The sequence below is a fragment of the Festucalex cinctus genome, chromosome 14 (assembly GCF_051991245.1).
Source record: "Festucalex cinctus isolate MCC-2025b chromosome 14, RoL_Fcin_1.0, whole genome shotgun sequence".
NCBI classification, from domain to species: Eukaryota; Metazoa; Chordata; class Actinopteri; order Syngnathiformes; family Syngnathidae; genus Festucalex; species Festucalex cinctus.
Genome location: NC_135424.1, coordinates 21,681,820 through 21,705,555, shown reverse-complemented (window position 1 = coordinate 21,705,555; position 23,736 = coordinate 21,681,820). Strand labels below are relative to the sequence as shown.

The following is a 23,736-nucleotide window of genomic DNA, read 5'->3' as shown; positions in this document are numbered from 1 at the left end:
CGTCATGTGTACGCGGTGACAATGATGCTTATGATGTACATATACCTCATATGTATTGAGAGGGTTAATTGATTGAGTGCCGTGGATGTTTGTTTTGCTGACTTGGGATCCAAATAGGACTGGACCATATGGATAAAATGTTAAATCGCCATCTTCTTGACAGATATTAAAACGATTAAAGCAACACAAAGGAGCTTTCAGTTTGTTGATTATGGTGGCGCCATATGGGCAAAAGCGGTAATGTTATGTCTGAAGGACGACCACATTTCCCATGAGGACAAGCGCTTTGCATTGTTTTTGTGCTCACGCCAGCGAGCGAAAGCCGGGCCAATGTTGATTCTTAACTGTCCTTTTATCCGGGTAGCTTCCCTTGTTCTTTTTTCTGTTTTTGTCTCCTCAGACAAAACTTTTCAGTTGTTTTGCAGCTTCTGCCAGGAAAGCAGTAATCGTGCGTCTACATTCAAATGGACACTTTTGTAACGAAAGGGGGAGTGACGTATGCCATAAAGCAGTGATTTTATTTTTTATGTGGCAGTGTTCCTACCATCCTCCACAAAGTTGCTTACTGCCAGCTAAAATGGTATAGATCCCCTCAGGCCATGGCAAAGGTACCATTCAACTTTAAGTCGGAGGATTTAAGTCGTTGTTTCATCAGAAGAGTTATAATCCACCAGGATGTGAAAAGTGCGTTTTTTTAAAAATGAGAACTTACTGACAGTTGTCACCATTAACCATTAAGTCAGTAATAAGTAAAAAGGAATTATTAACATTGTACTGCATCTGTGCCTTAACGATAAATAATTGTATTTTTATTTCACGTATTATTCATCTTTTTTTCATGGGGAAAGGATTTATTTATTTTTTTTGGTGAGTTAGGTTCCCAATGCTCCGCGAGTCTTGAACGATCACAGTCCAGATGTTCTCAACACACACGAGCACACACATTCCACGAACATACGCACACGTGGACGTCAACATACAAATGAGAAAACGTTGACACAAATATCCTCATCAAGTGCCATTGTTGTGCTGTTTGGTTTTACAGTCACAGCATCTTCTCCATCCGCGTTCTGAAGATTCAAAACCATCAAGTGGTCAACGTCAGCGAGTAAGTGGCATGCGTGCGGGGGTTGGGGGAGCCACGCTTCGCTTGTGGTTCTCGTGCGTGCGTGCGCACACACTTGCGTAATGGGACGTTTTATTTGGTTGTCGCCGCGCAGGCTGTGTCTGTGCGACCTAGCCGGCTCGGAGCGCTGCGCCAAGACTCGCAACTGCGGAGAACGTCTCAAGGAGGCCGCAAACATCAACAACTCGCTGCTCGTCCTGGGGAAGTGCATCAATGCCCTCAGGCACAACCAGCGCACCAAGTTAGTCCAAGAGAGTGTATGCGTGCGTGTCTTTGAAAGGCTACCGTCGTTTTCCAGAGTTGTCCTGACTAAAACGCTGACAGTTTTTGTTGACTAAAACTAGATGATTAAAATGTTTTCTTGGATAAAATGCTCGATTTATAGTTGACTAAAAATGGACTAAATAAAAATGGGATGAGGTTGACAAACTGTGATTAAAAACTACTAAGCGTGACTGAAATTGAACTAAAACTGAGACTACATTAAAAATGGCGGATAAAATGGACACTAGTATAAAGTATGTGTGTGTGATTTGTGAGCGTGGTGTGTGTTTGAGAGACAGCGATTGACGTGTGCGTGCGTGTATTCCAGGTTGTCGCAGCACGTGCCTTTCCGCGAGAGCAAGCTAACGCGCTACCTTCAGAGCTTCTTTTGCGGCGGCGGCAAAGTGCGCATGATGGTCAACATCAACCAGTGCGCGTCCGCCTACGACGAGACGCTACAAGTCCTCAAGTTCTCCGCCCTAGCGCAGAAGGTGAGCGTGCCTTCTCATCACATGCAACGAGGGCCGGCCCCTATTTTGGAAAAGTTCTCACTCAAAGGGTGCAAAAAGTTGCTCAATGTGGCAACCAAATGTTTTCACTTGACTGTGCTTTTTGTCAACTCGCTATGTTGTGAGTAACCACTGCATGCCAGCGAGGACAATTTTTTTGATCTGGAAAAACGGATGAGGTAACGTGACATGGTTTGTGTTGTCCAGGTGGTGCTTGTTCCCAGAAGGGCACCGCCCCATGAGCCCCACCCCAACAAAGGTGTCGGGAAGACTCTGCAGGGCTCTCTGATTGGCTGGGAGAGCGGACTGGAGAACATTCAGGTGGGGGAGGGGAGCCTAATTACTCCTCATTTTGTCTTCATTTGCATAACCTGTTTTATTCGTAAGGAGGATGATGATGATGATGATGATGATGATGATGATGAGGAGATGTCAATGGAGGACAACATATCTGAAAGTGAGGACGACGAAGAAACTGATGATGAGGTTATCATCAGTCAAATGACACGGCAGGTTTGTATCGAATAACCATCTTTTACAATTTCTATTGCAATAAAAAAATCTGGACTTGAGCACCCCCCCCCCACACACACACACACACACCCACACACACACCCACACACACACACACACACACATGCACGCTCCATTGAGCTGCAGTGAGAAATGTCCTTGAGCAGCAGGTGGCGCTGTTGAGACGCCTTGAAATGGCACTGAAGCAGGAGCGAGCCAACATCACACTGCTGGAAACTCGGGTCCGAGAGGAAGTCTGCAAAGAGTTCGGCCAGATCTTCGACAACATGCGCAACGACTTCACGTGAGACTTTTCAACTGTTTGCATCCGATGGCCCACCCTTCACCCTTCCGCTTTTCTGAAAAGAAAAAGAAATATGTCTGGGCGACTCCGGCCTAGCAGGGCAACGAGGTCAAGGTGGTGGCTTTGTTTTTTGGCGCAGGGAGCGGCTGGCCAGAGAGAAACACATCCTCGAGGAGCGAGCCGACAAACGTCTGGAGATATTCAAGACCATGACTGTCGACATGGCCACCGCCTGCAGAGACACTCAAGAGTCACAGAGCAAGGTAAAGTCCTCAGCTTGGTAATGTCACATGATCAAACTCCGAAAACAGGTGAGCCCCCAACCTGAAATTTTAGGGGTGCATGTTGAAATTGACTTGAAAACCAAATATTCACTGCGCTCATTTTCGTCATATTATTTGGACACTTGCAGCCAAAGTTGCTCAGCAACAAAATATATTCAAGAGTCATTTAAAAATAAAAAAATACAAAATGCTGGTCACACGGGTGCCAGTAGATGAAAAATAGACTTGCAGTGTTTTGGGAGAAAAATGCCAGCATTTCTGAAGATTGTACTCACAAGTGTGAGTTTCTTGCAGGTCTCAAGTGTTCATCAGCTGGAAGAAGACAATCTCGGGTCTGAGGGCTCGAAACATTGGGAGTCTGTTGGCGAGCTCCACAACAGCTTGCTGAACACGGGTAAGCTCAAAACCGACTCAAATCCGAGCTCGGACCCAACCTCCAGTTCTGATCCGGCTTCACTCTCACTTCCGGTGGTGGGATGAAGGTGAGAGCAGTGCAACGGAGGATGAAAAGAGGCTCGAGGATGAGCTCGAGAAAGAAGGTCGGGCTCGACATGAGCGAGTGGCCGAGCGCACCTTGGAGACCAAGCGGGTGCAGGTGAGAAATACAAGCTGGCGGGTTTTTAATTGTGTTGTTCCGATACCGACACCAATACTGGTATCGGCAGAGGCCCCGATACTGCATTAGAACAGTGGTATTGGTATCGGTGAGTACTAACAAGTAAGTAACATGCCGATACTATTAATTCCAACGCTAATATAGGACTTTGGATGTAGCATCTTGTGTCTTCCTCGTGCACGACATTCACTGATATATGACATTTTCACTGCATGCCGATCTAAGATATCCTATTGGCCCTTGAATGCTCTGCACTCGGGGAGTTTCAAAAAATATCGTCTATGATATTACCGGTGTATTTTTTTGGGTGATAAGAATTGGAAATATCGTGAAATTGAGGCGATGACGTTATGCATAACATACGTCTTCATGTCAATTTGGACGTACACGCGTGGTTCGTCGCTGCATAAAAAAATAAATAAATGTAGGAGCGTGTGGTTGCAAGAGCTGCAGCCAGTTCTGTCTTCGGCAAAGTGGGAGTGAGCTTCGTCGTGTGGAGGCTGTTTTCCTACAAGAGGTCAGATGTAATGCTAAAAAAAAAAAAAAAAAAAAAAAAAAAAAGGTGGTTGGTTAATACTGAAGCGGTTTGGCCAAGACAAAGAATCTGCGGTATTTATTTTACTGTGGCCGGGATTTCGCCATCTAGTTCACGTGAGTTTGTGATGCTAACCGACCACTAAGATAACGTACACTCAACGAGACGACGTGTGCATTGCTGTCGCACGGTGGTGTAAACATGCACATTTGTGTTTTTGTGTTAGTAATGTCTACAACCAATCACTGCATTTTATCGCTCCTCTGATTAACCAATCAGAGACATTCACGGCAAAATAACGCTCGCAGGAGGGTTGCCGGTTGCGGCAAAAAATAACCACTGCCAAAAGAATCGCAGAGGGAAAACCATTTTTTACCAATATACTTGCCTATAAAATAATGGACTTTTTTGTGACTCATGCAATTTGCCACTGACTTCTGAAGGTATGATGTGCTTTCATTGGATTTGCTAAGTAATTGTGTTTTAAGCAGTTAAGTTACAATTTGCAGGGTAAACACTACCTGGCCTGTTTTTATTTCCATTTTATCCCATTACAGTTGCTATAGTTGTACTTTGTTTATATTTCAATTGTGGGGGAAAAAAGGTGGCTTAAATATTGTTGCTGCAATAAAAGTGATATTATTACACATATCATTCCTTTGTCCAAAAGGGAAAACTCCAAAGTTTTGAATCTCTGAGAAATAAATATGGGTTAGAAAAAGCTGACTTTTATAGATATTTACAGGTCAGGCAGTATTTCAATCAAACCCTAAAAGTCAAGATAAAACTACAAAAACCAGGACTGTTACAGGAGGTTACACAATTACTGGAATCTACTACTTGTAAGAAGATTGTTTCTAAATTGTACAAGGGCATAAGATCATCAAAGGTGGAAAACACAGATTACATAAGGCAGAAATGGGCAAAAGAAGGGAATGTTGTGATTGATAGTAGATCATGGGAGAGGATCTGTCACTGGCAATTAGGGCTGTCACTAACGACTTTTTTTTTTTAAAAATCGACTCGACTTCTCATATTTTTAACGACTAATCGACTTATTATTATTATAATTATTATTTTATTTTTTTTAGATTTGAGGCCGCAAATGTTGAACATGTGTTGAATTGAGCGGATAATCTGTATATAAAATCCATTGTTCCTTATATTTCCTGTACAATAATACTCTTCAATTTAGTCTAACTGCGGCGCGCCCGCACGCAGCCTCGCATGCACGCACATACAACTTCTTCATGCCCTTCCCTTCATTTCAGTGTTGTATGGTCATTAAAACACAGGCAATTGTGGTTGTTTGTTTGTTAGTTGTTTGCCGTGACCAGCAACTGATCACCGAGTGTTATTTTGTCACGGCGATGGGATTTTTTTTTTTTTTCTGCCACGGCGAGGGTATTTATTTATCTATTTATTTATTTATTTTTTAACGCTGAGGGGAACAAGCTCTTCTTTCGCGACCAAGATGACATGGCTTTGCGCTTCAAGCCGTGTTTGTGAGGGGGGTTATTCTGTCACTGTGAGTGGAAAAATGGGAAAACTTTGCCTACGTTGCCGTGAAATGCTAAGCTAACTCCCAGTGAAATGTGTTTGACTCAACAAAACGGCCACCACGACGCCGCAGCGAACTGGTCGTGCAGATTTGTGTTATTCATATACGCTTGCGAATGTCTATAAGCAATCGTGGTATTCACAGCAGGCCAAGAATTTTCGTTCCGAGTGTTCACGGCAAAATAAAGCTCGCAGGAGATTTGCCGGTCGCAGCAAAATAAATAACTGCTGACTAATAGAAAGTGACTGTCACACAATTAAGCAGGTGCCAAGCGCTACACGAGGGAGCGAACTGAGTGACAATATTATAAGCACTTCTGTAACATTATTGTCGTGTTTACCTTTGTCTATCCGTGACGCGCTGAATCCATGTTATTGCTCCGGTATCCATGAACCGTGGCATCGATTTAGCCGTCCCATTCACTCGGCAGTCATGCCGCTGTACTGATCCATGAGCGTTTAAAAGTCCTGGTGTATCTTTGCAGCTTTTACAGACTTTTTGAGGTTCGTTGTTCACCTCACCAGCCAAGCTTGGCAGTAATAACGTGCATGGTGGCTTGGTGACTCCGATTCAAAGTCATGCTCTCTTCCCCTCCCAAATGTTTAGAAGAGCCTGTACCTCTTATCCATTCGCGTTTCCTTCATTTTAAAATAGTGCAACCAATGAGGACATAATCTTAACTAATAAATATTGTAAATACTGTACGAGTGTACATGTACGCTTGCAGTAAAAGAACTGTATGCGCATTTAGGCTAATGGCGGCTGTTCAACACACCTCCAAATTCAAACAACCAATCAGACCAACCAAACAGGAGTCATTTAAAAAATAAATACATACATAAATAAATAAATATTACTCTGTCCGCCTTCTCACTAAAGTTTGCAACACACTCTGCGCATCGGCATAAAAGGTCCGTGTGAAACATGGACGGCAACGGCGGAGCGTCGACTTAAATTTTTCCAGTCAACCTATTTTTAAAGTCGACCTAGTTGACTTAGTCGACTTTTTTTCCCAGCCCTACTGGCAATGGAATACAACTGGGTCGAATATTTGGCGAGAATTCTGCTGGAAGAATGTTATGAGAGCTTTTATTACACCAATCCAAAAAAGATACCGAGATACTGGAGATGCCTGTTGGAGAGACTGTGGGACGAATGGAGCTAACTACTCTCATATTTTTTGGTCCTGCCAGGTTATTGAACCTTACTGGAGAGAGGCATATACAGTGTTCCCTCGTTTTCCGCTGGGGTTAGGTTCCAAAAAATACCCGCAATAAATGAAATCCGCAAAGTAGTTAGCTTTATGTTTTACAATTCTTATAAATGTTTTAAGGCTCTAAAATCCCCGACCGCACAATTTATACACTTTTCTCATTGAGGCATTTACATGTTATCTTCTCTCTTGTTCAAACTTTGACAATGTTCAAACCTTCATAAATTTTATAAAATGGGTATATTACTGTAAAAAAAATATGCAAAATTGCACTTAAAAAAAAATCCGCGATACAGCGAGACCGCGAAAAGTGAACCGCGTTATCACGAGGGAAGACTGTACACACATCGAGAATGTATTTGGTGAGACAATTCCCTTTAGCGAGAATGTGTATACTTATGCGATTTGAAACAGGACAGCTGGTCTATGAGTGACAGAAAATTGTTTAATATACTCATAGCGGCCAGTAAAAAAATCTATTACAAGAAAATGGTTAAAGGTGGTTCCACCAACTGTGGAAGAATGGATAAACATTGTGCATGATATATATGGGTTGACTTGGACAAATTTTCCAGATGTGGTCCAAATGGACTCAGTATGTGAAACCAACAAGGTCTGATTTCAACTGACGCAACATTAGGTTGAAAAGATCTTTGATCTTTATTCCTACGTTTTCTCCTTTAAACGCTTAGTAGGTGAAATAGGTTAATTGTGCTCACCGTTCCTTTTTGTTAATTATGTTATTTTATATTTTTTTTTTCTATGTTGTTATTGTAAATCTTTGCAATCTTCCAATAAAAAGAAAATTTAAAAAAAAAAGAAAAAAAAAGGTGCTATTATTCTGAAGTGCCAATCACAAATCTGTTGTTCAGTAATTATTATCAATATCGTCAAAAATATTGTCACCGCAAATTTCTCTGAAATATTGTGATCTAATTTTTAGGCTATATCACCCACCCCTACTCTGAACCAATAGCAGGACAGTTTTTTCATGCCGAGGAAAAAAAAAATCCTTAGATATCGGTATGTATAATGTAGCCGCGAGGCGGCACAAGCCAGTGTCTTCTTGTGCCGGTCCCAAGCCCAAATAAATACAGAGGGTTGTGTCAGGAAGGGCATCCGACGTAAAACTTTGGCCAAAACAAACATGCGAATCAAATATATGACTTCGATACCGGATCAGTCGGGGCCCGGGTTAACAACGACCGCCATCGGTGCTGTTGACCTACAGGGTGCCGGTGGAAATTGGACTACTGTTGGTCGAAGAAGGAGAGGAGGAAGGTGTGTTCGTAGGAAGAAAGAGAAGAGGAACACCACTAGTCTAGGACTTTGAGTAGGGACTTTGAATGTTGGGAGTATGACAGGAAAAGGTAGGGAGCTGGTTGACATGATGCAGAGGAGGAAGGTGGACATACTGTGTGTCCAGGAGACCAGGTGGAAAGGGAGCAAAGCTAGAAGTTTAGGAGCTGGTTTCAAATGGTTTTATCATGGGTTAAATAGGAAGAGAAATGGAGTAGGAGTTATCGTGAAGGAGGAGTTTGTTAAGAACGTCCTGGAGGTAAAAAAAAAAGTGTCAGATAGGGTCATGAGCCTGAAGTTAGGAATCGAAGGTGTGATGATCAACGTTGTTAGTGGGTATGCACCACAGGTAGGATGTGAGCTGGAGGAGAAGGAGAACTTTTGGTTGGAACTTGATGAAATGATGCAGAGCATCCTTAGAAGTGAGGGAGTTGTCATTGGTGCAGACTTCAATGGACATGTTAGTGCAGGAAACAGAGGAGATGAGGAGGTGATGGGCAGGTTTGGTATCCAGGAGACGCAGAACGCAGAAGGACAGCTGGTGGTTGATTTTGCAAAAAGGATGGACATGGCTGTCATGAATACTTTCTTCCAGAAGAGGCAGGAACATAGGGTGACCTACAAGAGTGGAGGTAGAAGTACACAGGTAGACTACATCTTGTGTAGACAGTGTAATTTGAAGGAGATCAGCGACCAAAGTAGTGGTAGGTGAGAGTGTAGCCAGACAGCATAGGATGGTTGTGTGTAGGATGACTCTGGTGGTTAGGAAGACAAAGAGGCCAAGGGCAGAGCCAAGGACGAAATGGTGGAAGCTGAAAAAGGAAGAGTGTTGTATGACTTTCAGAAAGGAGTTGAGAAAGGCTCTGGGTGGTGAGGATGTGCTCCCAGATGACTGGACAACTACAGCAAATGTGATCAGGCAGACAGGTAGGACAGTCCTTTGTGTGTCATATGGAAGGAAAGGAGATAAGGAGACTTGGTGGTGGAATGAGGCGGTGCAGAAGTGGATCCAGAGAAAGAGGTTAGCTAAGAAGAAGTGGGACACTGAAAAGACTGAAGAAAGTAGGAAAGAGTACAGGGAAATACGGCGTAAGGTGAAAGTAGAAGTGGCAAAGGCCAAACAAGAGGCTTAGAAGAAGAGGAGCAAGAGATGGATTTTTGATGCCTACATGCACTTTTTTTTTGTTTTTTTTTGTTTTTTGTTTTTTGTGTATGTGTGCGTGCGTTTGCGTGCGTGCGTGCGTTTGCGTGTGTGCGTGTGCGTGCGCGTGCGTGCGTGCGTGTGCGTGCGTGCAAATACGTATAAATTTATACTCATTCATTCACCTAAAACCTTATAAATATCCCATTACCCTTCGCCTTAACCAGGTACTTCAGAATCTTGCCAGAGTCGTGAGGTTTAAATGGTCAGGAGACCAGAGAAAAGGTCAGAAAAAAAAAGAAATAAAGAGAAAAGAAAGGTAAATCAAAGTGAAATCCAGCACCGACCAAACACTTCCTGCCTTCCCCATGATTACAAAATCAAAGTCTTACGCCAACCCCGGAAGCCTCTAAATTCCAGCAAATTTAGCGAGATCTCAAGAGACCAGAGGAAAAACTAAAGAGAGGAAGGAGGGAAGGATCGATGAGGCAGAGTGAGATCCATAGAAGCCAGTACATCCAATCCATCAAAGTGAAGTACAGCACCAACAAGACCCCTCCTGCGTGGTTACAAAACCAGAGTCTTATGCCAACCCCAGAAACCTCATACTTCTAATAAATTAAGATCTCAAGTGACCAGAGGAAAAACTAAAGAGAGGAAGGAGGGAAGGATAGATAAAGCAAAGTGAGAACCACAGACACCAGCACCAACTGATTCAAGGGGCTGTGGGAGGGAGAGGGTACTTCTGTTGAGTTTCAGTAGATGCTGGTGCGACGGATCTGGCATGCATAAGGACCACCACCAAAGAAAGAAGCCGTCAACCGCGGTCCAGCAAAGCGAGCACTTCCCCCCCCCCCCCCAGACACCCGACCCAGACACCCGGAACACCCCCGCCCCAGCCCCGGCCCACACCCCCGAGCCCAAGGCCGCAGAACGAGGCCCAGCGGGCCCCCACAGCGCCCCACCGGTCCCCAGCCCCCATCCCCCCACGACCCCCCCGCACCCCACCCAAACCCGCCATCCACCACGACCCAGGCCCCACCACCCCCGACCCCCAAACCCCCGAACACACCCCGACCCCCAGCACCCATACCCCCCCACCCACCCATACCTCCACCCCCCCCAAAACAAGCCGCCGCCCCCCCCCCGACGGCCGCCACCCCCCCCGCGAACCCGGCCCCCCGCGAGAACCCCCCCCCCGGAAACCGGCACCGGGCAGCAGCGCAGAGAGGGAAGATGTGCCCACCCCACCTCCAGCCGCGCGAGATTTGCACAGCGGCGGGAGGGGGGAAGCAGAGGAGGAAGCACCAGGGGAGAAGGCGGAACACCAGAACACCGAGCCCGGTGGGGAGAGGCCCCGGTCGTCACGCCAGAGTACTAGTGACACCTAACCCTGTTACTGAGTCCGCCAGCTCGCCGACTGGCGAGCTCTACCCTTACACCGTGAATGTGGCCCCACCCAGTGTATATACAAGTGTGTGCGTGTGGTGCATTAAAATTGGGAGCAGGTGAGTCGGAGCAGAGGGAAAAAATTTCCCCTACTCCGACACACCCGTGTCCCCCCCAAAAAAATGAATATGTATATGTGTGGTGCATTAAAAAAGGGAATGGAGGGACAAAGTGGTGGGGCAGGGACACAAATGGGGGGGACCACAGCGCTGCCAGGCACTGCAGTCCATCCCCTCGGATGGCTCCCCGCCCCAACTCACCCCTCCCCTTGGACGTGAGGTGCATTAAAATTGGAGGGGAGTTGAAGGGTGAAGACGGTGTTTCCACCCTTCCCCACCCCACCAAGAAATGTGTTGTGTGCCCTATGTGTATATTTACAAAGTGTATAGTGCAAGCTAGTGAAGTGAGTAAGAGGAGCGACCAGCGGGGCCTCACCCAACCCGGCGGGTGTAGGTGGCACGCCCGCCCCCCAGCACCCCCACCCCCACCCGCCCCCCACCTCATCCACCCGGCACCACAATGGGCGGACAGCCAGCGCAGCAGGGCTACCGGACAGCCCACCGGCCACCGGAGCCCGCCCGGGGCGCCAGGGGTTCTACCGGAGTGGGGCAGGCGCCAAACCCTCGCCCGGCCCCCGGAGCCCGACGCCCGGGCCGGGGAGGGAGCCCCAGGCCCAGGGAGAGGGAGGGGGAGGGGCCGCAGGGCAGACAGAGAAGGGGGGGGGGGGGGGGGAGAAGACGACAAGAAGGCGAAAGGGCGGCTGCAGGGCAGGAGGGGGTGGGGGGGGGAGGAGGAGGGAGGGCGACAAGGGAAAAGGGACCGGGAGGCAGAGGAGGATGGGCGGGAGGAGGCGAGGAGGGAGAGGCGACGGGGGGGAGGAAGGGGGAGGGGAGAGGGAACCACGGGGCACACCGGAGGCCCACCCACCCCGAACCGCGCCGCCGGGCACGGAGCAGCGGACCGCGCCGGGACGGCACCGCCCCGGGCACCAGGGGAAGCACCCCAACACCGCACCCCACAGGGGGCCCAGGGAGCGGCCAAGACGCAACCGCCACCGAGCAGACAACGGGGGGGGGCAGAACCACCCCCGCCCGACCACAGGGGACGGCGTCAAGAAAATTGACTAATTAGCATGCAGTAACACCAAGTGTTGATGCTTAGTGCCCACTAGAAATAGATCTTAAGGAGTTATTGAGTATAGTGTCGTATAGTGTGGTATGCTCGAGCCCATTAGCAGCAACTAGGTTCTTGACTATATAAAAATAAAAACAATCAGATACAAAATACCAAATACAGAAGCAGCGAAAACAGAAGTTGTAACGATGTGGTGGCTCTCGTTAACAGGCAGAATCTTGGCAGGATTAAGTTGCCAAATTGAGATTAAAATATTCTATGTACATAGACCATATTTGTTTAAATCTTGATACTTGATTTTTATTTAAGGCAGAGATTTTTTCCATTGAGATATAATTTATTAGTAAGTTTAACCAGTGGTCGATATTTAGAGATTGTTTATTTTTCCAATTGACAAGGATTATTTTTTTAGCAATAGTAAGGGCTATAAATATAGATTGAGATTGTTTACATGGTAGCTCAGTTATTGTTAAGTCACCTAGTAAACACAATCTTGGAGATAAAGGAAGCCTACAGTTTAATATATCAGCGAGCTTTTCCAAGATTTTAGTCCAGAAATGCAGCACTGGAGTACATGACCATAAAGCATGAAGATAAGTATCGGCAGTGTTTTGTGAGCACTGGAGACAAATGTCGGAGTCAGAGAGTCCCATTTTTTTCATCATATATTGTGTAATATATGTTCTATGAAGTATCTTATATTGGATAAGTTGCAAATTTGTCTGTTTGGTCATTTTAAATACATTTTCACAGATTTGGGTCCAAAAGTCTGGTTCCGGAACTATAGACAAGTCTTTTTCCCATTTTAAAGTCGGTAAATACGTTTTATTTGTGTATAAAAATAACTTATATATTTTTGATATTTTCTTTATTGTTGTTGGAGAAAGCTTTATAATATCTTTAGCTAAGACAGGCAGTTGGAGCGTATCCTGAAGTGTTGGGATTTGTTTCTTAACCATATTTTTAACTTGCAGATAATGTAAGAAATTTCCCTTTTTTATTTCATATTTCTGGACCAAGTTTGTATACGATATAAACTTATTATCTGAGAACAGATGATGCAGGTGTGTAATTCCTTTCTGCTCCCATAGGCTTAAATGGAACGACTGATTATTAAGTTGAAAGTCGGGGTTATGCCAAATGGGAGAGAGCCCACAGGGCGCCAATTGGGAGTTTGTAATTTCTAATGCCTTCCACCAGGCAGTCAGGGTGGCGGCTATCATTGGGTTTTTAAAACAATTATGTCGTCTTATTGATTTTGTAATAAAGAGTAAATCTGACAGTCTAAGATTATTACAATCCTTCTGCTCCAATTCCAACCAACAGTTAGTATCTCTGTTGGGTTGTGTCCATAGCACAAGATATTGTAGTTGATTAGCTAAATAATAGTACATAAAGTTTGGTGCCTCTAAACCTCCTTTAGATTTACTTTCCTGAAGAGTAGATAGACTAATTTTGGCTTTTTTTTTATTCCAATAGAATTTTATGATAGCAGAGTCCAGCGATTGGAACCAGTTAGACGTAGGTTTAAATGGAATCATTGAAAATAAATAATTAATCTTTGGTAAAACTTTCATTTTTATAGTAGCTATCCGTCCTATTAAAGAGATCGGAAGATTATTCCAGCGCTCCAGGTCACTACGGATACTATCCAATAATGGTGAAAAATTTAAAGAAGTTAATTCAGTTAACTTAGGTGAAATTTTAACACCTAAGTATTTTAAATTACCTGTAGGAAAGGAGTAGTGTGGATCCTGACTTGTAGGATTCCATGAATTTTCTGTAATAGGTAATAATGTTGATTTTGTCCAGTTAATAGAGTAATCTGATAAGTGAGAGAATTTAGTTATTAATTTAAATGCTTCCCCTAGCGAGATAGCAGGTTCTTCTAAATAGAGTAATATATCATCGGCATATAGATTAATTTTATGTTCTATTGTCCCGGAGTGGATTCCTTGGATCCGTCTATCCTGACGTATAGCTAATGCAAGCGGCTCAATAAATATAGCAAATAATAAAGGAGACATTGGGCACCCTTGTCTTGTTCCCCTTTGTAAAGTAAAACTCTGTGATGTAATCCCATTAGTAGTAACTGTAGCTTTAGGAGAATCATATAATATTGAGACCCATTGAATGAATGACTCCCCGAAGCCGAATTTATTTAAGACAGCAAAGAGGAAGGACCAGTTAACTTTATCGAATGCTTTTTCTGCATCCAGCGAAATAACAACTGCCTTTTTATCATACCGCTGTGACATACTAATCAAGTTAAAGAGTCTCCTAATATTATTAGTAGAATGACGACCTTTAATAAAACCTGTTTGATCACTATGAATAATTGTCGAGATTACCGTCTCTAATCGAGATGCCAAGGCCTTAGCGATAATTTTAATATCGGTATTAATTAGTGATATCGGTCGGTAACTTGACGGGAGGGTAGGGTCTTTTTCTGGCTTTAATAAAAGTTTAATTGCTGCTATATTCATATCTTGACGTATATCACCTTTACTTTTAATTTCAGTTACTACTCTTAGAAATAATGGAGCAAACATTAACCAGAAATGTTTAAAAAATATAGCCGGAAAGCCGTCTGGACCAGGTGCTCTGCCATTAGGCATACTGTCTAAAGCACGATACAACTCATCTATAGTAAGCGGGGTATCGAGAATATCTTTATGTTCAATAGATAACTGAGGTATATTTAAGCTGTTTAGGAATCCCTCAATATATTCAGGGTTAGGTCTATTAATTTCTGTGTATAGATTTCGATAATAGTTATAAAAAATATGGTTAATTTCTTCTGGTGATTGTGTGCATTCACCATTTATATCTTTAATAGCCGTTATAAGAGATTTTTCCCGATTCCGTTGAAGTTGATTTGCCAGGAATTTACCTGATTTATTATTATGTTCAAAATTATTATATCTCAACTGTTGTATTATAAACTCTGTCTTTTTAGATAACATGTTATCTAACTGTATTTTTATATTCTGTAGTTCTATCCATATTTGATTATTTGGGTTTAATACATATTCATCCGTTAGTTGTTTAATTTTATCTTCCAGGTATTTTTCTAATTTTTGATCCTGTTTCTTTTTATAAGTTGAATATGATATAATTTTCCCTCTAATTACCGCTTTCCCTGCTTCCCAGAGAAGAGATGGAGATATATTTGGAGAGTCATTTATTTCCAAAAAATCTGCCCACTCCCTTCTAATAATTTTATCAAACTCTACGTCTTTCAGTAATGAGATGTTAAAACGCCATATCGGGGGAGGTTTAAAGGTAGAGTCAATTTGTAGAGTGAGGGAGACTGGTGCATGATCACTTATAATTATAGAATGTATTTTTATAGCAGTTTTATCAACAATAGAATTATTTGTAAGGAAAAAATCAATTCTTGAGAATGATCGGTGCACAGCAGAGAAGAAAGTAAATTCCTTCTTAGTTGGGTTTTGAAGTCTCCAGCCATCGCTGAGGCCAAAATCCTCCATATGTTCATCTATTACTTTAGCGGATCGTAATCGCCTTGTATAAATCGTATTATTAGAACGATCTATTAACGGGTTCAAGACCGTGTTAAAATCACCTCCAATAATAATAGTAGAATTTGTTGCTAAATCGAGTAACCGAGAGAAAAATTCATGGAAAAAATCAGGGTCATCATTATTTGGGGCATATAAATTACCAATTGTATATACTTTATTAAATATAGTTACCTGGATAATAATATATCGGCCCTCTAAATCTGTTACTATATTATTTAGAGTAAAGAATAAATTCTTATGTATAAGTATAGAGACACCTCTTTGTCTACTATTATAGGAGGCAGAGTAAACTTGACTAAAATTTTTATCTATAAATAATTTTTCTTCTGATTTTTGTAAGTGGATTTCTTGTAGGAGACAAATATCTGCCTTAAATTTTGAGAGATGGTCTAAAATTTTTATTCTTTTTGCCTGGGAGCGAGCGCCACACACATTCCAGGAGACCAGAACTAATTTCTGCATACAAGCAATATAGACTCAGTCTTATGTATACATCTATATAAGCTGCTTATTAATATTAACATATTGTAGGATAGCAAAAGAGTAATTAGGCAATTTATATAATTTATATAAAGAGAGAGATAGCAAGTAGATAAGTATAATAGTGAAGAAACGTGGGGGGAAGTGAGTGTGAAGGAAATCTGTGGGGGATTCAACATAACAATACACCAGTAAATGGTGACCTAAGCGAGATTATTATTATTATTATTAATTTTTTTTTTAAGAATATATTTTTATATTATTATTATTATTATTATTATTATTACTATATAGCCTATGCATAATATCAATTCATATTCTATTTTGTAACCCATTATCCATACATATACATATACATACATATACATATACATATATATACATATATACACATATACATACACATACATATACATATACATACGTCAAATAATCACACAATGCTCGGCTCTACCAATTGTCAGTTAGAACAGCCAAGGGGTCGAGGTTGGGTTTCGGAATAGCTGGCCGTCGATATATAATTTATCAACGACCATCGAAGTCCGTTTACCCTCCTGTCTATTTTGTTTCATTATAGGAAACAGTACTTTTCGCCGCTCGTTTATCTCTCTTGGGAATTGATCATTCATCCCGAAAGATGTCCCTTTGAGCTCCCGTCCTTTACTTTTTACCAATTCTTTATGTTTAAAATGTTCGAACTTAGCAATAATAGGACGGGGCTTATTGCCTACATGCACTTCAAGTGTTTTAGCTTGTGGCAAATATGTTGTTTTTTATTTTTGTTTTTACTGCCAAAGACTTGCATTGTTATGAATCCTCTGTTGGCCAATCAAAAGAGGCTTTGCTGCGGCAAAAAAAATAAAAAAAAATTGGTTTCATGAATGTATTGTAAATAGAGTACAGATAGATCCTTTAAAAAAACAAAAACAATATAATGGAAAAGATCATTTATTTTTGTAATTCCATTCAAAATGGAATTACAGTACAATGCTTCTATGCTCGGTTGGACAGTAAGGAGGGAGAGACTGATCTATACAGGTTGGCAAGGCAAAGAGATGAGATGGGAAGGATGTGCAGCAGGTTAGGGTAATAAAGGATAGGGATGGAAGAGTGTTGACAGATGCCAGCGGTGTGATGGGAAGATGGAAAGAGTACTTTGAAGAGTTGATGAATGAGGAAAATGAGAGAGAACGAAGAGTAGAAGGGGCGACTGTTGTGGACCAGGAAGTAGCAAAGATTAGTAAGGGTGAAGTGAGAAGGGCATTGAAGAGGATGAAGAGTGGAAAGGCACTCGGTCCTGATGATATACCTTTGGAGGTATGAAGTGTCTAGGAGTGGTAGCAGTAGAATTTCTGACTGGGTTGTTCAACAGGATCTTAGATAGTGAGAAAATGCCTGAGGAATGGAGGAGAAGTGTGCTGGTACCCATTTTTAAGAACAAGGGAGACGTGCAGAATTGTGGCAACTACAGAGGAATAAAGCTGATGAGCCACACAATGAAACTATGGGAAAGAGTAGTGGAAGCTAGACTGAGGGCAGATTTATGAGCAGCAGTATGGTTTCATGCCCCCCCCCCCAAAAAAAATAAATAAATAAATAAATAAATAAATTAATTAATTATTTAAAAAAAAAGTACCAGTATTTGCTTTGAGGATGTTGATTGAAAAGTACAGACAAGGTCAGAAGGAGCTGCATTGTGTCTTTGTTGACCTGGAGAAAGCTTATGACAGGGTGCCCAGAGAGGAACTGTGGTTTTGTATGAGGAAGTCTGGAGTGGCGGAGAAGTATGTTCAAGTGGTGCAGGACATGTATGAGGACTGTAAGACAGTGGTGAGGTGTACTGTAGGTGTGACGGCGGAGTTCAAGGTGGAGGTGGGACTACATCAGGGATCAGCTCTGAGCCCCTTCTTGTTCGCAATGGTAATGGACAGGATGACAGATGAGGTTAGACAGGAATCCCCATGGACTGTGATGTTTGCAGATGACATAGTGATCTGTATGAGAGCAGGGAACAGGTGGAGGAGAAGCTAGAGGCGTGGAGGTTTGCCCTGGAAAGGAGGGGAATGAAGGTTAGCCGTAGCAAGACTGAGTATCTGTGTGTGAATGAGAGGGACCCAAGTGGAAGAGTGAGGTGACAGGGAGAAGAGACCAAGAAGGTGGAGGAGTTTAAGTATTTAGGGTCTACAGTCCAGAGCAATGGAGAGTGTGGAAAAGAAGTGAAGAAGCGTGTGCAGGCAGGCTGGAACGGGTGGAGAAAAGTGTCAGGTGTGATGTGTGATAGAAAAGTTTCAGCTAAAATGAAAGGAAAGGTTTATAAAACTGTGGTGAGACCAGCAATGTTGTTTGGTCTGGAGACAGTGCCACTGAGAAAAAGACAGGAGGCAGAGCTGGAGGTGGCAGAGATGAAGATGCTGAGATTCTCTTTGGGAGTGACCAGGTTGGATAGGATCAAGAATGAGTACATCAGAGGGACAGCACATGTTAGAAGCTTTGGAGATAAAGTCAGAGAGGCTAGACTTAGATGGTTTGGACATGTCCAGAGGGGAGAGAGTGACTATATTGGAAGAAGGATGCTGAGTTTTCAAATGCCAGGCAGAAGATCGAGAGGAAGACCAAAGAGGCGGTTTATGGATGTAGTTAAAGAGGACATGTAGCCGAAAGAAGAAGAAGAAGATATCGGTATGTATTATGCATCGGCCGATACTACAAAGCTGGGTATCGGAATCAGTATCGAGGGCCAAAAAACGGGTATCGAAACAACACTAGTTTTTAACCTCACGCCCGCCCGCTTTTGTTGAGTAACGTGTACTGTAGATGATGACACAGATTCTGCTACAGTGCAACCGCAAAACCATTCACTTTGTTCTTGTTATAACTTCTTTCCAAAGTGGCTTTCTTTTTTTCTCTTCAATATTTTCAAAGTGTACAAAAGGAAACCCCGTCAAATTCGTTATAATAGTGCAGCACTTTTTTCACAATTTTGCTTTTCTAAAAAGGCACCAAATTCATTTTCTTTCTTGAAAATTCTCCAGGGGTGACGTGTCCAACACGTGACCCATCAGGGGGTTCAAAAGTTACTGTTGTCCACTGGAGGGCGCACTAATAACCACTCTGACGATATGATATTGTTTATTGATGGGGGAAAAAAAACAAGTTACAAGATGTTCAAGTTCAGGACTAAAGGAAGGAAGCTGACTTAATCTTTGCACTGCCAAGTAAACATTCTTGAAAATGAGACGTCCTGTGAAAACAAGTGCTTTTGCTTTTTCATGCACTGCCGCTAAAAACTTTTTATGATGTCTACATTTCCTTTCTGCAGCCACGTTCACAAATCTTCTCGCTTTTTGAGTCTGTTTTTTTGCTGCACTTTTTCTACTTTGCGGCATGTAGACAGCACAGCCCGGCCTTGGCGAGAAGCGAGCAAGCCACGAGGACGCTGTCAGCGCTTTGGCAAAGAAGCTCCAGGAGACGGAGGAGGCCCTGCAGGAGGTCAGCAAATCCAAGGAAGAGGCCGACGCCGCTCTGCGGGACTTGAGGTGCCGCCCATTGCAAACGCTGGTGGCCCTGGAGGAGGCTCAAAATGCCAGAGAGGAAGACACCCGGATGACCCGCGACGCCGACAAGAGACGCGGAGAGGAAATGCTGGAGCGGGAGAGGAAGAGCAAAGAAGAAGTCGGCAGGCTGCAGGAGCACCTTGAGAAGCTAACGGCTGAGTTGCAAGCGTCGCAACAACAGGTGGAATTACGCAAATTGGGATTGGGGCTGAAGTTCCAGGATGAATGTGAAATGCGAATGTTGCTGCGAGGACTGCAGACTGCCAGTCTTGCCATTTTGACACCCAATCAACGGCCCGAGTCTTCAAACAGCGCTTAGTGTTATCAACAGCTTGCTGCAGAGAGACTGGAAGAGTCACAGAAAGGCATTCTTGGAAATGTTCTCCAATCAAAAACCTGTCGTTCGGCTCCTTGTTGAGCAAAAAGTAGAGAAACGGTCCAGTTAGGTGTGGGAGATGAAATTCAGCTGTAAAGGTTCAAGTGCATTTAGCTTGGTTCCATGTAGGCCTCTTTGGCACACATAAGTGACTTGAGCTAAGCTGTGATATCGCTGTGACCTTTGGTGTTTCTTATCTCTGCACACTTGTTTGGAGCCATTGAAAGAACGTGGAGTCACACGTGCCGCTCTCCTGCCTTTGTGAGTGTAGCTACGACAGTATCGGCACGAGAGACCTTCTCGGGATGGCGTGGATCAGTGGTAGAGTGGTTGTCTCGCAACCCCGAGATTGTGGGCTCGATCTCATGCTATTGTGACCACGTCGAAGTGTCCTTAAGATACAAGATAGTGAACCCTTTTTCAGTTGCTCCTCATCAGCTGGTGAATGAGGAGTCAAATGTAAAGCGCTGCGCGGGCCTTATAAGGTGGAAAAGCACAATCGAAATCAAGTGCCATTCACCAGCATTCTTCTGCATCTGCGTGCTCGAAAGCCTTCATCCTGAAATTCCACCCCAAAGTGCAAACTTTTTGTGAGTGAATGACATCACAAGAGGTGCTTGTTGCTATGACAACACTAGTGATGATGAATGATGATGTTTTGTTGAAATGAGCGCAGGTGGCCGATGAGACCCTTCGAGCAGAACAAGCGTCCATTCAGTTCCAAGCCGCGCAGGAGCAACTCCGAGAGACATCGGCCCACATCGCCAGCCTCAGCCGGGACCTCCGGACCGCAGATGCGCCCGCCGCCCTCGGTGAAGGTACGGCCCGAGAAAGCGCAGCAAGCGAGAGCCAGACGTTGCCTCTCTCGCTGGAGCAGCTGCGGGAGATGGTCGGCCATCGAGCCAAGGAGTTCCGGGAGCAACGCCAGCTAGTCCAACAGCTCCAAGAGAAGCTGCAACAACAGCAGGAAACGTCCGGGAAGCGGCTGGAGGATGTCGGCCGGGAACTGCATGAACAGGAAGCGTCGTGTTGGCGCCTTCAACAGAAGATCAGCGAGCAAGAGTGCACAACAGAGCGGCTGAAGATGGAATTACAGGAAGCGAACGCCGCAAGATCTGCAGCTGAAGGCGACCTCGCGAAGGTCAACTCAGACCTTCGGGCTCAAGCGGCGTCCTTGAAGACCGAGGAGGAGACTTGTCAGTTGCGGAAAGATGAGGAGGTCCAAACGGATGAGCTGCATACGCCTCAGGTGAGCTCACCTTAGCAATGTGAGGAGAGGCCGCCCTCCAAAAAAAAAAAACACACAATGATGAAAGGCCTCACAATTCTCCCCATTCACAAAAAAAAAAAAGCAACTGATGAATGAATGAATGAATGAATGAATGAATGAATGAATGAATGCAAGCACGCTTTCAGAACAAGTGGCGTTCAACAAGAAAATTACATTCTGTCACTTAGTGTTACGGATGTAACAGTATAGACAACATTGTGATATCACAATATTAAAATTGCCACAATATCGTCATTGAGAAGCCACTGTAGTAAAAGCATCTGTTCAAAAAAGTCGGGTTGATTTCCATTTGTGAAGTTCTAATGGTGGCTAATTTGCAGTTTAATGTTCACAAGGCATGTTTTGGCCCTTCTATGTTTCAAATCCACGCTAATGATCAGATGAAGGGGAATTGCTTGTGAACAGACTCAATTTGCGGAAAAACTCTATGTGCATGCATTAGTAAGTAAATGTCTCAATATTAAGTCTTATGAGAGATTATAGGTTGTTCATTGGCATTTCTGTTTTGTACAATATTTTGTGGTTTTTAGTATGAGCTTCCCCCCCCCCCCCCAATATTGTGCCTTTTTATATTACCAACCAAACTCCCCACGTTATCGTGATTATTATCATACTGTGACCTTCATATAGTGATATTATCATATTGTGATGTTTTGATATCGTTATATCCCTACTCAGCATGTAGTCACTTTCAAACTTTTTTTTTTTTTTTTTAAATGATCGTTCCTTTTAAAATGATCATCCATTCATCATGACTGTATGAACATTTTTGAGCTACAAAGTGTTTATTTACATACATAATGTTTGTGGAAAAGTAGTGCTGCAAAAATGCAGATGACATAAATAAGTGTGCTTCATAATAATTCATGAGAATATTCATCAAAATAATGATGATCATTTTGCTCATTTAGTGAGCATCCTTGGAAAGGTTGAACAATTTTTTACCGTTCCGCTCCAGACGGAGGGTCCGAACGCGGCAGAGCTGGAGTGCAAGCTGCGGGAGCAAATGGCGCAGACGGCGGCTCTGCAGAAGAAGCTGCGCGAGCGTCGCGAGGAGGACGACGATGACAACGTGCAGGTGCTCCAGGAGTGTCGGCATAGGGAGGCCGAGCGGCGCCGGGAGTTGCTGGCCGTGGCACACGAGGCCATCGAGCAGAAGGACGCCGAGCTGGACAAGAGAGCCCTTCAGATCACCAAGTAAGCGCCCATCCATTTCACCAATTCTTTTCACTTGAGTGAGACGTCTTTTTTTTTTTTTTTTTTTTTTTTTTTTAAATAAATGTCATCCACTTGCCAACCTGCTTTCCGACAGAGAGCAGCTCGCTGACAAAAGCACAATCGATGTGGAAAACCTCGAGTAATTCCTGTTAAAAAGCAGACGTACTGAAGGAAATGATTTTCACATTGTTGTACATGTGACAAGAAAGGAACCGGTGGAAGGTTATCGCAGTCAGTCCACGATGCTTGAACATTTCCAAAGTCAAATAATAAGCAAAGGTTGCTCGTCTCACCTCAACAACTCAAAGTAACAAAAGAGGGTCTTGCAGTTTCATGGCTCGTTCACATTTCAAATTATATTCATTGTCTATTTCTGCGTAGGTCGATGGGGTCGAAATGATTCCGAACTTGGTCGGTAGCAGAAGGGAAAATAATCAGAAGGACAAAACCTGTTTAAAATCATGTCTTAGTCAGCTTTTCTTTTTACGAGAAGGGAAGTGAAAATTTCAGCTATGAGAAACAAAAAAAATGATTTATTTATTTATTTATTTATTTTTTAAAGGCCTTATTGCCCGTCCCTTATTCTAGTCTTTGCACCAACGTGTTCTTCCAGACTGAAGGAACTGGCAAAGCAGGACTCAGACAAAGTGGCCAGTCTGATTTCGGATCTGGAAAGAAAGGAAGAGGACTCTGCCGACCTCCGAGAGAAGTTGGCCGATTACAAGAAGCAGATGCAGCAGGTCCACAAAGACGTACGTTGGACAACATATCGCACAAACACTTGTTGTCAGACGTGACGAGGATGACGGACGGAGCTGACGGACGCTTTCCTGCAGATTGCCACCATGAAAGAAGAAGAGAGGCTCTTGAGACAGAAACTGTCAGATGCGGATAAGGTGAAGAAGCAGCTTCAGTCGGACCTGGGCAACCGAGACAGAACCATCCAGCAACTCAAGGCCGTGAGTTTTCAAACGTTCATGCATTCTCCTTAATTACCAGCAACACATTTGTCATATACAGTAATGGATGACTTTCAGCAATGTGAACGCGTTTTTCAAAAATGTGTTGAAATCTTGTGTGCCTCGATGGGTCCACCTTATCTATTCCCTAAATGCTGCTTGACGCTTTCTTTCTAAAGGAGCAGCCAGCGGGGAAGAAGCATGGCGAGACACTGCAGCTGTACCATCAAGCTCGTCAAGGTGACACTTTTTTTTTTTTTTTTTCCCCCAGGCGTTGGTGTAAATGTTTCTCCATCCTGACAAATCTTTCTTTTAACTTTCAAATGACTTACTTTAACCCTCCTAATGTCCTTGGGGTCAAT

At 43.6% G+C, this 23,736-nt stretch overlaps 2 protein-coding genes across 7 annotated transcripts in view; one reads left to right on the top strand and one right to left on the bottom strand.

Moving 5' to 3' along the window:
• Positions 1–23,736, top strand: part of kif20ba (kinesin family member 20Ba) — a 209,833-nt gene that overhangs the window by 160,305 nt on the left and 25,792 nt on the right. For 2 of the 3 annotated variants that reach the window (XM_077494504.1, XM_077494501.1), the window contains exons 9-23: positions 1,046–1,108; positions 1,221–1,367; positions 1,719–1,881; positions 2,107–2,220; positions 2,287–2,412; positions 2,580–2,716; positions 2,856–2,979; positions 3,295–3,394; positions 3,483–3,595; positions 19,367–19,711; positions 20,583–21,155; positions 22,156–22,394; positions 23,029–23,167; positions 23,252–23,374; positions 23,554–23,614. In XM_077494504.1, the coding sequence (XP_077350630.1) occupies positions 1,046–1,108; positions 1,221–1,367; positions 1,719–1,881; positions 2,107–2,220; positions 2,287–2,412; positions 2,580–2,716; positions 2,856–2,979; positions 3,295–3,394; positions 3,483–3,595; positions 19,367–19,711; positions 20,583–21,155; positions 22,156–22,394; positions 23,029–23,167; positions 23,252–23,374; positions 23,554–23,614 (2,567 nt within the window). The remainder of the gene's footprint in view (positions 1–1,045; positions 1,109–1,220; positions 1,368–1,718; positions 1,882–2,106; positions 2,221–2,286; positions 2,413–2,579; positions 2,717–2,855; positions 2,980–3,294; positions 3,395–3,482; positions 3,596–19,366; positions 19,712–20,582; positions 21,156–22,155; positions 22,395–23,028; positions 23,168–23,251; positions 23,375–23,553; positions 23,615–23,736) is intronic. The other variant, XM_077494502.1, reaches the window with a different exon arrangement.
• The window catches only part of LOC144000837 (high affinity choline transporter 1-like), a 198,538-nt gene that overhangs the window by 169,214 nt on the left and 5,588 nt on the right, over positions 1–23,736 (bottom strand). The gene's annotated exons all lie outside the window — the stretch shown is intronic.